The sequence below is a fragment of the Parasteatoda tepidariorum genome, chromosome 6 (genome assembly GCF_982258835.1).
Source record: "Parasteatoda tepidariorum strain Cologne lab strain chromosome 6, Ptep-v5.0, whole genome shotgun sequence".
Classification (NCBI taxonomy): domain Eukaryota; kingdom Metazoa; phylum Arthropoda; class Arachnida; order Araneae; family Theridiidae; genus Parasteatoda; species Parasteatoda tepidariorum.
In genome coordinates this window covers 59,822,162-59,835,989 of record NC_141760.1, presented here as the reverse complement: position 1 = coordinate 59,835,989, position 13,828 = coordinate 59,822,162, and the positions used below count along the sequence as shown (strand labels likewise).

The window sequence follows — 13,828 nt, the reverse complement described above, 5'->3', positions numbered from 1 at the left end:
AATTTTTCATAGAATTTTTAAAAACTAAATTATTTATTAACATTATATTGGATTTATTTAAATATATTAATTGTTTCTTTCGACTAATTTATATTTTAATTAATAATTTAAATAAAGTTTTTACTAAAGTACAAATAAAGGTGTCTTTTCCTACTTTTTTTCTGGTGAAGTATATCTATTTTTTATTTATCATTTATTTCAAAGGGTACCAAAATTTTCGAAATTATTATTTTTCTTTTAATTTATAAATTTTTTGAGACAGTTTTAGGGGCGATAGCTATTACGGTTATTTAAATAAATTATATTAAACTTAATTGTCTGGTTGAAAAATATTTTTTAATAATAATATTTCATAATTATAATTTAAATTCAACTGTTTTTATAATAATAATAATACACTACATAAAGTGACAGAGGAATTAATGGTATACCATTAATATATATGAAAATATATTTTGCGATACAGCTTTTTATAATACATCTAGCATTTGAACATAATATATTAATATTAATAGTTATTTATTTTTGTAGAGAATTGTTGGGACTGCGAGAGAAAACATTTTGCCTTATAAATTATTAATGTTATTAACTTCATATTGATCAAATATATTTTATGTAATTTATTTTCGGTGGTTGACTTATAAATTAAATGAAGATTGAATAACTTTTTTCAATAAATTATGTATCCAATAACGAGGATTTAATGGCAAAAAAATTTAATTTTTGTCTTATTTAACTATCAAAAGTAATTAATTTTGCTTAGTCATTTAATTCCAAAATTCTTAGTGAATGACGGATTCCAATGACAAAATCCAACCCATCGTCCAAGAAAATCTCTCACTTGGTTTTATAATGTAAAAATGCAGAGTGGGAGCTCCAAAGACAGATACTTTGAAACCGTGTTTTAGGAATCTATATCTACACTCAACATTTTGTCTTCAGATTAATGTTTTTAAATTTAAAATGATGGGGAAATCATCGGCAATATTTAAAGTGTGCATTCACATTTATAATGCTTGGGCCCAACATTCTTACTTACTTGCGTTAAAAATAGCTATTTTAGGCTCAAGTCAGTTTTCTTGTTATGTAATGAGTAGAGCAGCGAACACTTCACGTTAATGAAATATTACCTTTGCAATTGTCAAAAAATACACTTTAGGCAGATCCAGAATAACTTGAAGTGTTAAAATGAAGCACCTAAGGTTGTTGAACAAATAGTTCCATAGGTGTAAAGAATTATATTTCAGGTTGATAAGTAATAACCTAAGGTTGAAAAAGAAACACCTTAAAGTAGTAAATATCTACCTCTCCTCAAATGTAAGATCGAAGCACCTCAGGTTGTTACATATACCTCTGGAGCTATATTTGAGGTAAATTTTGAGATATTCATTTGAACCCTTTTCAACCTAATGACATATTTAAATATTAATTTCATTTTTACCTTTGAAAAATACCTCGATTTATCCTTAAGGGCACTCAAATAACTTTTGATCTAATGATCAGAGACCTTCACGCTTAAGGCTCAATCTTAATGGTTCAAGAGATGGGTGACCACAAATATGCTAATTAATAAGAGTCGACGATATTTTAAGTTACGAAGAAGTCAGACAAAAAAAAAGTACTTTCTCTGAATAAACATATATCATTTTTGGAAGGCTACAGACAGATTTACGAACCCCCTAAATATAGGTGGAAGCGGCAACAATTTATAGCCAGGAGAAGTTAATGTAATAAATCTTACTATTTTGTGTATTTCGCTACATCTCGAGAACTTTTAAAGCAAATTAGATAATTCTATGCAAAAAATTAATTTTTAGTGAACTTTCATTATTTTATTCAATAATGGTTGAAAAACTTTTTAAAAGAAGGTATACAATTCTTTGCACCCATTTTAAAAATTATAATTTTACAAGACAAAGTTTGAGCGAAATCGATCGAATAGTTCCTGAGAGATCGAAGTTTAAATATCTAGCCCTTTTGAAATTCAATTTCTAAGAGACTATTCGACTGATTTCGCTCAAATTTTGTATTTTGCCATGTAAAATTATATTATTTAAAAACTGATGCAATAAAACTTGATAACTTTTCAAAAGTTTTTTTTACCAAAATTGAATAAAATAATAAAAAATAATGAAAGTTTACTAAAAATTATTTTTGGATAAATGAATTTTATAAGTGTTTGAAAATTTTCTTCGATTCGCTTAAAAAATTTTGATGTAACACAATGCGTAAAGTAAAATTAACATTAAGAGGTCCAAACTTTGGAGCACTTTCTTGACCGCCATATTTCATGGACTGCTGCTACCCGTATATTTTGGGGTCTAGAAATCCAAATCCGTCAAAAATGGTATGCTTATTGGAAGAAAGTGCGATTTCTATTTAATTTTAGTACAGACTTGCAAGTCCTAGACATCTTATCATCAAATCAAAAGTTATTCAGGGTGGTCCAGTTCGTTGTTTTTTTCCTTTTGTTGCGCATTGTACATTCCAGGCTGAAAAACGAATGGAATGTATGTTACGATACATTTCAGGACAAACATCCCTTTCTGCCATTAAAGGATAGTCAATTCGTTTTTACTATGGCAAAATATTTTCAGTTTAAAATAGCTTTGCTTCTAATCTTGATGGTTGAAGGCATATCAGCTTCAGGGACAGGGGCAATGTTTTAAAAGCGTACTTGTTTGTACAGTTAGATCGGATCATGATCAATTTCCAAGAATTTCTCTTTTGTGTTAAACTAAAACTACATATGTAACTAATGGATGAAGGGTCATATTACTTCCTAATTCAGTCAGGATGCAAAAAAAAAAAAAAAAAAAAAAGCGTTAAGTTTTTTTTCTTCCATAATTTTAGTCTATTTCAGATTTTTCCTTTTTTTTCAATATTTCTTAGTTTACTTAGAATATATTTAAAATTTTATACATACCTATGATGACCAGGAGAAGTAATTAAAATTTACAAATACAGTAAATCCTGTTTCTGTACGGTCCTTATTTATGCGATTTTGGTTTTGTGCGATTTATTTTTATGCGGTATATGAATCTTAGCGGCGTTAGCGCCAGTTTAATTTTTCCTATCAATGTACATATACATGTTGTGGACGAACTCTGATTACGTGGTCTCTCCTTGACAACGATGTATCTGGACTTCGCGATGCTCTGTTCACTTATTTTAAACAATCTCTTGATAAGGCAGAGTCAGTTACGTACATACGAGGGTCACTCTGAAATTTTTGAGATACAATTTGGTGTTTAAAGTTACACTTCATGAGGTTTACAAGCAATTGACCAGTCGACCGTCGTCATAAAACTGATAACCGATTTTATGGTACTAAGAAACAAATCAATTGAAATCCTATCTTCAAGCTATTGTTAACCATTTCAGAAGATGCGTGTTTTGCTTACGACGAGTAGCAGCAAACTATTTAACGCATAATTTGAAAACTTCTCCATGTACATGGACAATTAATTATTTTTAAAATTTCTTTAGGTCTAATTTAATTGAAAGCATTCTCTCATAAATCATTGATGTATTTTTTTAAAGTCCAACTGTTTTTATGCGGTCCCTAAGCACCGCATAAATTTTTTTTTTTTAGGTACTATATCGTACAAAGTTGTTTGTTATACGTAATAACTTATAATTTTTTTTGTATGATTTCTTTTATGCGGTCCCTATCCAACGCACAAAAAAAGGCTTTACAGTATGTTTTTCTTGAGTTTATGATTATAATAACCATTTACTAATAAAAAATAAATATTTATCAGGAATATAAGCTTATAAAGTATCTGGCTCTCCCTTACAAACAAATAAAATAAACTGTGTTTTTAAGTTTCGCCTTTGAAAATTTGATTTCCAGAAACTTCTGTGATCAATGATTTTTTGAAACGTCTGAACCTTTGATCTTAGGATCACTGTTAGCGAAAAATTCGGGATTTTTCAAGAGCGTAATCAGCCCTGCCTATTGACAAAACAAGTTACGATTACTTTTGGACCACTGAAAGCTAAATTTGTCACTTTACCACTTAAGAGAATTATTGTAATTAAACTTAGAATTTTTTCTGCCTTACGGGTAGAAGTCTCAAATTTCAACTGAATCGCTATAGATCTGTGTCTGATGCGCAAAAAACTAAACATCTTCAAAGTTACAAAATAATCCTTTAAGTATTTCTTGAGAAATTTAAAGCACTTGTTTTTTGAACCTGGGACATAGCATAAAATGTCCTTTCACTAACCTGGAGTAGACACAAAAATAAGTTAAAAAATAAAATTGTGTGAAGATAAACTGCTGGAATGTTAAGTAACTCAGATTTATTTGTATTGTCATTTAAGATTTAAAATTAATTAAATAAGATTTAATTTTTTCAGTGCCTGTATCAAAGTAATACCATGTTTGGTACTATATATGTTTGATATTATACATATGTTGTGGAGGTTAAAATTTTTTAAGTTCCACTTATTTAAATTAAGAATCAAATATAAAAGATAATTTTCAAAGTAAAATCTTCATAAAACAGAGGAAGTTGATAAATAGGAATTAAATAATCAATATTTAAAGATTAAGTGTAGGAAAGAAAGGAGTAGATTTTTTAAAAATTTATTCTCGAAACATTTCTATAAATACAAAACCTTGTATATTATCAAAATTTCATCAAACACAAATGCAGGAAGAAACTAAACTTTTATTGGACAAAAATGTAGCAGATTTAAAAAACTAAATATAAATTTATACAATTAGGATTAGAAGCAAGCAATCACAAAGTTGAAAGAAACATATACTACATAAATTACAGTTAAAAGGAACATACTGAATGCAAATTTATTGAAAGTAAAGTACTATTCTATCAAAATAGGTAACACCTATACCTAGAAACTTAATTATTTAACAACTTGGTGGGAAAATTTATGTCATTGAAGTCCATCAGAAATTAATAATGAAAGGTAAATGATGAGTTTTTATGTGGACATTTACTTGAAATTTGACAATGGTTAAACAAATATTTTTTTTTATAAAAAAGGCAATAAAAATTACTAATTAAGAAATAAAGTTTGTTTCAGAATTAAAAAAAATATAAGGTTGGCTTACACATGACAAATATTTATTCAAAATTGGCTTACACATGACAAATATCTATTCAAAATATATCTCACAGGAAGAAAATCAAAATAAGCTAAAAAAAAAAAGTCTAAAAAGTTTAGATTTTGAACAATACTTTTGCTCTGGAGGCTGCAGAGGGCCGACACAGGAATAGTGATACCACTGCGAATAAGAGTCGCACAAAATAGTATCACCATACCGCAATCTTGTTTGCATGAATAACATTCCCATGTCATCATTCTCGATTTTGTAAAATCACATTTTTAACCAATAGCCACCCATCAGAAGTAAAGAACAGCTTCACTTCATTAATTTCAACACATGATTCCATACAAGAAGAAACCTTCTCTATACCACATTCTATAGCAGCTTCTTCAAAATGCCTTTATTTATGGTCTTCGATAATGTCTCTTCATCTACAAAGCAGTTCATAAGCATATTTTTTTCCCTCCAAAACTGCTTTTCTTGTAAAAGGAGTGGGCCTATTACCTTTCTTCCTCTTCAAACCAACAACTTTTGTCGTTAAACCTAAAAATATAAAATATTTTAAGAAAAAAAAGCTAGATAAAAGAAATCATTGCAGAAGATAAAAATTGCTAAAATAAAAATAAAGTAGTTTTTAAGAACGATGGGAACCCGGCATAAATAATAGAATTAATTTTTGGGCCATTTAATGAGTGATTTTTTTTTAAATATGCAAAACAAAACAAAAAGGAAATTTCTTTTTTAATTTTAGAAAGAATTGCTAAATTGTGTATTGTAATCTCATTTGCTAAATTGTGCTGTTAGAAAAGCTAAGGAAGGGAAAATAATAAATCTGACCAAATTGAAATTGTTTTAATGCAAGATTAATATACTTGTTCCTTTCACATTATTGTTGCATTTATATTTTATAATGTTAGAGTTAAAAATTGTGTCTTTAACAAAAAAAAAAGATTCAAATACAGTGGTACCTTGAGATACGAATGCCCTTACATACGAGTTATTTGAGATACGAGGAATGGCCTTGCAAGCCCTTCTCGTCCTCGACAATGCTCCCGTTCACCCACCGAGCCTTGAAGTCTATAGCCGAAAATTGTGCTGTCGGCTAAGTCCGTAGCTTTGAAGGATTTGAACTCGAAGTGCCAGCGGAGGAGGAGATTGTGCCTCTGAGAAAATCCACGGACCTGGTGATGGGTGAGCATTCGGGCGTACTGCAAGAAATTGGATTCGAGGAAGAACCAGAGGTGGAGGAGGTTATCTCTACAAATGAGATAAAAGAATTCTTGGGAATATTGAAGAGAATTTCACAGTTCGTGGAAAAGAAACACCCTGAAAAAGTTGAAACTGGTAGTACATCGAAGCTATTTAATGAGACTTGCCTAACTCATTTCTCCAGCATTCTGAAAAAGAAGAAACAAACCTCCTTGGACAGCTTTTAAATCTGGCTAAAAAAGCAAAGACCAGTGAAGAGAAAAGCAGTGACTAAAATTAAGCATATAGTAGCATTTAAGTTGTGTGTAAGTTGCATTTAAGTAACCAAAATACAAATATGCATGTACACTTTATAAAAGCAGTTTTTTCTGCTTTACATTCTCTTTTATTATGTTTTTATATAGTATTTGTCATTTATAAATACATTTTCCTTATTCAAAAACACACAACAAAAACAATTGAGGGTAGCATTTTTGGGGACGGAACGGATTAATGGCATTTCAAAGGGCAAAATTGCTTTGAGATACGAGCAAGGTTAGGGAATGAATTAAACTCGTATCTCGAGGTATCACTGTATATGTATTAGTGAGTTGGTGATGATGCGTTATTATAACTCCTTTTAATTTTGTTATATGCATTTTATATTAACTTTTTGGATTTATTTCTATTTTTAAGCTTTTACAATACTATTTAAATAAAAATATTTACACAGTAAAACTTATAAAAAAAAGATCATTATCATAAAAAATACTATGTCATAATTTAAAGTGAATAAAGATATTTAAAGAAATATGAATTATATTAAATGTCAGCACAAAATCACTATTTATGATAATAACACTCCAAATATATTCTTCCTCAATCGGAAACAAATTGTTTACTAATATAATACTATTATAAGGGTCATGCATTAAATTATTAAAAAAATTATATTGTTATAACAGTTTGCATAACTAAAGTCAATGTACTTGCTTTACTTACAAGTATTTCATTGAATTTATTTTTAGAACACAAACATTAAATTTGCCTCAAAACTTATCTTACTTGGTCAAAAACAAATTCAGAATTTGAATTTTCTATGTGTCTTTGCTTCTAACCATATTTTATGGATACATAAAATTTAAAGCAAGGACTGCATATGAAAATTTACTATGCTCTTATATATAACTAAAATACATTTGACATTATGGCAAGGTAAAAAAACAGGGGATATTTCGTATTGTGATCTGGCGAAGCAACTACAATTGCCAAGGTGCCAAACAGATTTTAAACTTGCAAATTTTTTAAAAAATATACAGGGGTCTGTCTAGGTTTTTCTGAGAGGTACCTATTTTGTGAAAATTTAGACATAATTTGTGAAAAATTAAAAATTATATTAAAAAATCAACACAAAAATATGGATTTATCGTTTCTTAAGGGATACAAAAATAAAATTTTAAGAAAAAGTATTTTGTGAAACTACCATTTTCCTAAAGTTGAATTTGTGAAGGTACCGCTAAACGGTAGTAAATTCGGCCTGGACAGACCCCTGATATATGTAGATAATTGCCTAGGGGTAACTACAAGTTATACCTTACGAGTCAGTCCCTTTCTATGACATTTCTTTTAGTTTCTCGCGGGTCACTGCCCGGAAGTTTCCTGGACTTTGCGATTACTCTGCCGCAGATCACGATACAGAAATCTCCATTAACAACAATTTGAGCAACAACAATAAGTTCAAATAGATATTATAATATTCACACGTAAGTCAGTGTAAATCACTCTGAGTAACAAAATAATTTCTTAACTATACAAACAATATTATGATAGAAAATGGAGATAATTAGAGTAAATGTAGGAAAAATTTTTACCTATATGAAATGGAACAGAAATATAGATACTTGGAGATTCACATATTCTTGAACTTTCTCTTGGTTCTCAACAGGTATCAGGCTTTCTTTAGGCGAAGAACGGAACAAAGATTCGGAGAGGACATGGTCATGATCCTCATTCATTGATTTCATCTGCAAAAATTGTTTATCTGGAGACAGCAGCTGGACAATTTTGAGTAAAGGTTCTGGAAAATAAAAAATTTTTTAAACAAACTACGTATAAAAAATGTATAAACTAAACTCTATAAGGGCTTGCAGACACAATATAAAATAATAGATAGCAGGTCAGAGAACATATAAAACAAGAGTGTTAAATTGTTCTTTACAAGGTGTATAGTGACTATTGACATGGTGACATTACAATTAACACATTTCAATTAACACATTTTAAATAATTCATTTAAATAACAAATTTTAAAAATTAATTAAACAATACAAAATTTACTTACTTGGATTGGCGACTGTTATCTGTACATTTTTTTTAATGAACTCTTCCACCATGTGTATTTCAATTCCAGCGGAGCCTTATCAAATTTTTTAAATTTCTTTGAAGCATTTTGTAAAGTTTTCGCTTCTCTCTTCCAGAAGATCGTCCTTTTTTCTTTTTCAAATTCATGAATGGCTATTTGTTATTCTTCATATGAAGATAATCAAGATGCTACAAAAATTGTAGCTGCCGACTACGATAAACAGAGCTAAATTATTTTTGAAAAAAAAATCGGAGAGTCACGTGGACAGATACGCTCTATGATTGGTTAAAAATTTGATCGGTAAGATAGCAAAATGAATTTTACTGCGCCGATAATCGGTGCAATAGACACTCCGCTTTGGTTTTGTATTTACGGATGAGTGTTGCCAGGTTTTTAATAACACGTTGCATTAGTACTGTGAAATCAATGCCATTTCATTTAGATAAACTCTTACAAAATTCTAAAATAATGATTTTTTATGATTATTTACTGAAAAATGAATGAAAATGTTAAATTAGGTTGCTGAACTTGTTTTAAATTGGTCCATTCTTATTTTTAGTTGTGACAGAAATAAAATGTTGCGCAATGAAGTTTTTAAAAAATAAATGGCAACTTCATGAAAATTCGTCAGCTCTCATGCTTAGATAATTTTTTATTTGTAAATAATAAGTTTTGTTTCATGATTAATCGTACAATTTACGGACCATTCACTCGCTTGCATCTATATTATCACCCAGTTTTAAAAACAAAAAAATCACACTCATCTGAAGTGTTAACATGTTACATAAGACAAAAAAAATATCCACAATGGACATCATATTTTGTAAAGTATCGAAATGTAATCAACGATCATTTTAGCCTTTCGCATTTTAATTGGGATGTGGATGGTATAAATTATCATATACTTAGAACAGGGTGTTATCCGTATATTAAATACCACTGTACTAAAAGGCCTTATCACAATTTAGAATTGGAAAACAAGTTTTTTTTGTTATTAAAAGTGTTAAATTTAGGTGGGTATTCATTTTTCTTTTGAACTGTAAACGTATGTATGACATAGATAAAATGTTAAGGGCGTTGACAATAATGTGGATGGGCAAGGATTTGTTCTCCCACTATTCTTTTTATATCCCGTGTTTTGAAAATATATATATATATATATATATATATATGCTCCAAATTTACCGAGAAAAAATAACTGTAATATTTCCGTAACGTGATCTTCGGCAAAATTATCGGAGAGATTTCCGTATCATGATCTGTGGCAGAATCAAGTCTTGGAAACTTCCGGGCAGTGACCCGCAAGAAACAAAAATAAAACATCACAGAAAGGGAACAATTCGAAAGGTATAACTCGTAGCCATCCCCGGGCAAACATCTACATGTTGTTGTTTTTTTTTAAAATTCGTAAGTTTAAAATCTATTTGTCACCTTGGCGATTGTAGTTGGCACGACAGATCACGATACGGAAATATCCCCTTATCAAATCATGGCAAAGGGGATATTTCCATATCAGAATCTGTCGTGCCAATTACAATCGAATCTCTGAAATCTCACCAGCCGAATAGATTTTTAACTTGCAATTTTTTATTTATTTAGGATGCTTACGTTTACCCAGGAGTGGCTACAAGTTATATCATTCGAGTTGGTCCCTTTCTATGACATTTTTATTAAAAATCTCTCCCGGGGGTGGACTTCCCGGAAGTATTCTTCCTTGCATCACGATCAAAACTCCCCTTGGCAAATTGCAAGCAGTGCCCTACAAGAAACTAATAATATAAAACATTACAAAAGGGGTCCAACTCAAAGGGACATAACTTGTAACCTCAGACAAACCTCTACATATTATTTTTTTTAAAAAGTTTGCAATCTTAAACAACAGATAGCGATACGGAAATCTCTCCACAAACTCTATTAATTGATATTTTAAAATATTTTTAATTTAGTTAAATCCCTTTAAGATTTACCCAGTAAAAACCTCTTCCACAGATCCTTTTGCTTTGAGTATATATATATATTTACTAATTGTTATACTGCTGTTTATGTATACTAGTTACATAAATGTCCACGAAATAATGTGAGATGTTATACTAGAGTACCGAATTGAGATAACATCCTTTTGCTGCTAAAGTTAGAAAAGCTTGTTTCATATATGGGCAGTGAAGTGAGAATCAGGTAATCACAGTCCTCAAAGAGTATAACATTTTCATAGGTATTTCTGAACTTAAATGCTCCAGAGATAAACTGAGAGCTAACACTTGAGAATAATAATTTTAGAATAATAAATTATAGACTGGCTGCTGTTGAATCTTGATCCATTGTTCCTGCATTTTTCTTCTCCCGAATATATCAAAATGTTTTAACAGTTCTGTAACAAATGCTATTCTTATCTCAGTAATAGTACTTATTAGATCCCATTTTTAAACTTGCAAATTCCTGTGTCTTGCATTCAAAAATTATACCGATTATAAATATTTAAGTTATTTTGTTTTGGGACATAATACAGTAACCATAGGTTCTACTCTTCAGTCTTGAAAAAGTCAGTTGACTAAATTCCATCAATCTCTCTCTCCCGATTGTTTTTTAAATTAAATTTCCTTAAAAATGGGAGAAATATTTTCTTTTAAAAATAAAATAATAAATTTAAATGAATGGATTTTTTTTTTTTTATATTTATTGCAAAATAATAAAGTCACTCCACATTGAAAGAATAGGATTGATTGAACTTCAACATTTGCTTGTGAGAACAAGATTTATTACAGTTTGGGACATTGTCTCAAAGTATGCGTTTGATGTTTATTCATCGATTCAGGAAAATGTTAAAACTAGTTGTGTTGTAAGTTCCTGAAACCTTTGCTGAAACTCAAAAAGTGATACTGATGAAAACGGTGAAACCACAACCATAGGCAACATTTTCAGAAGGCTTCAAAACAATTAACTTTCTGTGTACTTACAAAAAATTGGAGTAACAATAGTTCAAGGTTTCACTATGGATGAAATTACTGTAAAGAAAAATTGGATTTGTAAAACTGATATTCTAAAATTATTTGAGAATTTTTAATGTGTAATATTTATCGCTACATTACTATTATTATTTAAGCTCAAAAATGAATAGTTTTAAATGGTGTTCTTTAATGCATTTCTTTTTTATGTTGTTTTTTAGTGTATTTTATCAGAATTGAATTTTAATATCTTTTATGTGAAATCTTTTGGCAAAAGTTTTTTTCTCCTATTTTACTCAATTTAATTAAATCAGTTTTCGATCATTAAATCAGTATCAAATAACTTGGCGATTTGAGTATCCTCTATTGTTGCTCCAATTGTAATAAGTTTGTCCTTATGATTTTAAGTCCGAAACTAGTTTTATTACTAAAACTCAATCCAACTTATCCCTGTTTCATTCTTGCAAATGGTTTGGGCCTGTCGGTGAGCTTATTATTTACTCGATTGGATATTTCTTGTATATTGAAAGCTTTTGGACTATTTCATTTCACTTTAATAATTACTATGTTTTCATATATGGATAAAATGTAACTTTTTTAATACCTTAGTTATAAAATACTTATTTTTGAGGACATTGGCAGCCTGCTTGCATTTTAAAAAACTGCTGCTTCATAGTTGCATAATTTATTGGATCTGATATATATAACATTTTTCTGGTATTTTAAGGTGAAACATAATTTCTATACAATAAAAGACATTTAATTTTCCTCCATTTCTATTAATTTTTACAGCTGTGTTTGATCTATGTAAAATATTTCTTTATCTCATTCTAGGTTTGCCCACATTAGCTTATGGAATAGGAGCATCCATGTTGATTAAACATGAAGAAATAGTTTCTACTTCTTTAGGTGATGTAAAAATATATTTTTTAATTGAAGAAAAAGCATCCATGTATTGATATATTATATTAATAAACAATTATTATATTCTTTATAATACAATATACAACAATCATAAACTTTTCTAAGTAGACTGCACAAATGTTTTTGCTCTGTCCAAGTGTGAAAAATTAAAAGTTAAATTAAAACTCGATAATTTTTTGTTTAATTTTGATCACATTTCTGTTTTTCTATATGTGTGCTTTTGTTTTTCTTATGTTACAAAATGTCCTTATTTCAGTAACTTAACAAATAGGGGTAACTATTTTTAAATGGTTTTATAACACTAAAAATTTTGAAAACTAGAATTAGAACTTAATGTAATTATAATAAATAATTTTTCTTCCAAGTTATTGTCACAATAAACTTTTTTTCATATTGAAACAATAACTTTATTTCATATTGAAACAATAACTTTATTTCATAAATTAATTTTGCTTTAATGTTTATATTTAATTTTGTTTAATATTTTTGGAAGGTGAACCAGAAATTTTAGAAAGCTTTATCTTTTCTTCAGAATATTTAAAAGAAGCATTGGAGTGAGTAGTTAAATTTATTTAAAAAATTAACGTATTTAAGAAAACAATGGATCTTTAAATATTTTTTTAATTATTCAAAAAGAAAGTTCTTTTTAATATTTTTATTGTATATATCATGGCGGGTAGCGTTTTTAAGAAATGCTTAAAGGTGCTTATTTTCGATTTCTAAAAGTCCTTAAATGTGCTTTTTTCATGGGGTGTTTTTAAAAAGTGCCTAATCTTCCCTTTTTTTTTCTTTCCCATGTTGATTTTTGCCATGAATTATGCAAAAATGTGCTTTTTAAATTGCTCTATTCAACGTTTTCACAATTCATTCAATCACAATCCATTCCAGCGTACTGTTGGTCAACAGCATATGAAAGCACTAATCATTTTACATGTTTGATGACTTCCGAGTCCGCATGTGCACCTACTGAGCTGAGTTTGGTGAGATTCTAGCACTGTCGTGTGCAAATCTGCTGCATTTTGCAAGATATTCTCTATTTCAGGTTTCATTTTCCACCCTCTGAAATCAAACCAAAAAATCTCTATCTCTTTATAGTGGCTAATATAATCAAGAAGAGTTCTTTGTCAGAAACTACAACTGGAGCTAGTTATTTTATCATGTAAAATCTTTGAAAATTATTTTGCATTTTGTTAATGTATATAGTGCTTAAAAAGTACTTAAAAGGTGCTTATTTTTTGTTGAAAGAATTTGCTACGCACCCTGTATAAAGATGCCTTAAACAGTTTATAAAAAGATATTGAAAAATTTATTAAGACATTAACACAAGTATTC

The 13,828-nt window shown here is 29.1% G+C and overlaps 1 protein-coding gene and 1 long non-coding RNA gene across 5 annotated transcripts; one reads left to right on the top strand and one right to left on the bottom strand.

Moving 5' to 3' along the window:
• Positions 1–4,578: 4,578 nt before the first annotated feature.
• Positions 4,579–8,862, bottom strand: LOC147808070 (uncharacterized). 4 transcript variants are annotated; one of them, XR_015434701.1, is made up of 3 exons: positions 8,610–8,862; positions 8,140–8,345; positions 4,579–5,623 (listed from the first exon to the last, which is right to left on the bottom strand). It is a non-coding gene; the product is annotated as an uncharacterized LOC147808070 (long non-coding RNA). The 4 variants fall into 4 exon arrangements; XR_015434702.1 differs by lacking the exon at positions 4,579–5,623 and adding an exon at positions 6,342–6,477 and having other exon boundaries at positions 8,610–8,801; XR_015434705.1 differs by lacking the exon at positions 8,140–8,345 and having other exon boundaries at positions 5,367–5,623; positions 8,610–8,801.
• Positions 8,863–9,225: 363 nt separating this feature from the next.
• LOC147808069 (uncharacterized protein C15orf61) lies at positions 9,226–12,663 on the top strand. The gene is made up of 2 exons (XM_087165930.1): positions 9,226–9,643; positions 12,407–12,663. The coding sequence occupies exons 1-2, from the start codon at positions 9,247–9,249 to the stop codon at positions 12,529–12,531; spliced, it is 522 nt and encodes a 173-aa protein (XP_087022056.1). The 5' UTR covers positions 9,226–9,246; the 3' UTR covers positions 12,532–12,663.
• The last annotated feature ends 1,165 nt before the right edge of the window (positions 12,664–13,828 follow it).

Excerpts from the sequence above, each read along its gene's own strand:
- LOC147808069 (XM_087165930.1), top strand. The coding sequence starts at position 9,247 with ATGAAAATTCGTCAGCTCTCATGCTTAGATAATTTTTTATTTGTAAAT. Across the intron at positions 9,644-12,406 it reads ATTAAAAGTGTTAAATTTAG|GTTTGCCCACATTAGCTTAT; the intron begins GTGGGTATTCAT and ends ATCTCATTCTAG.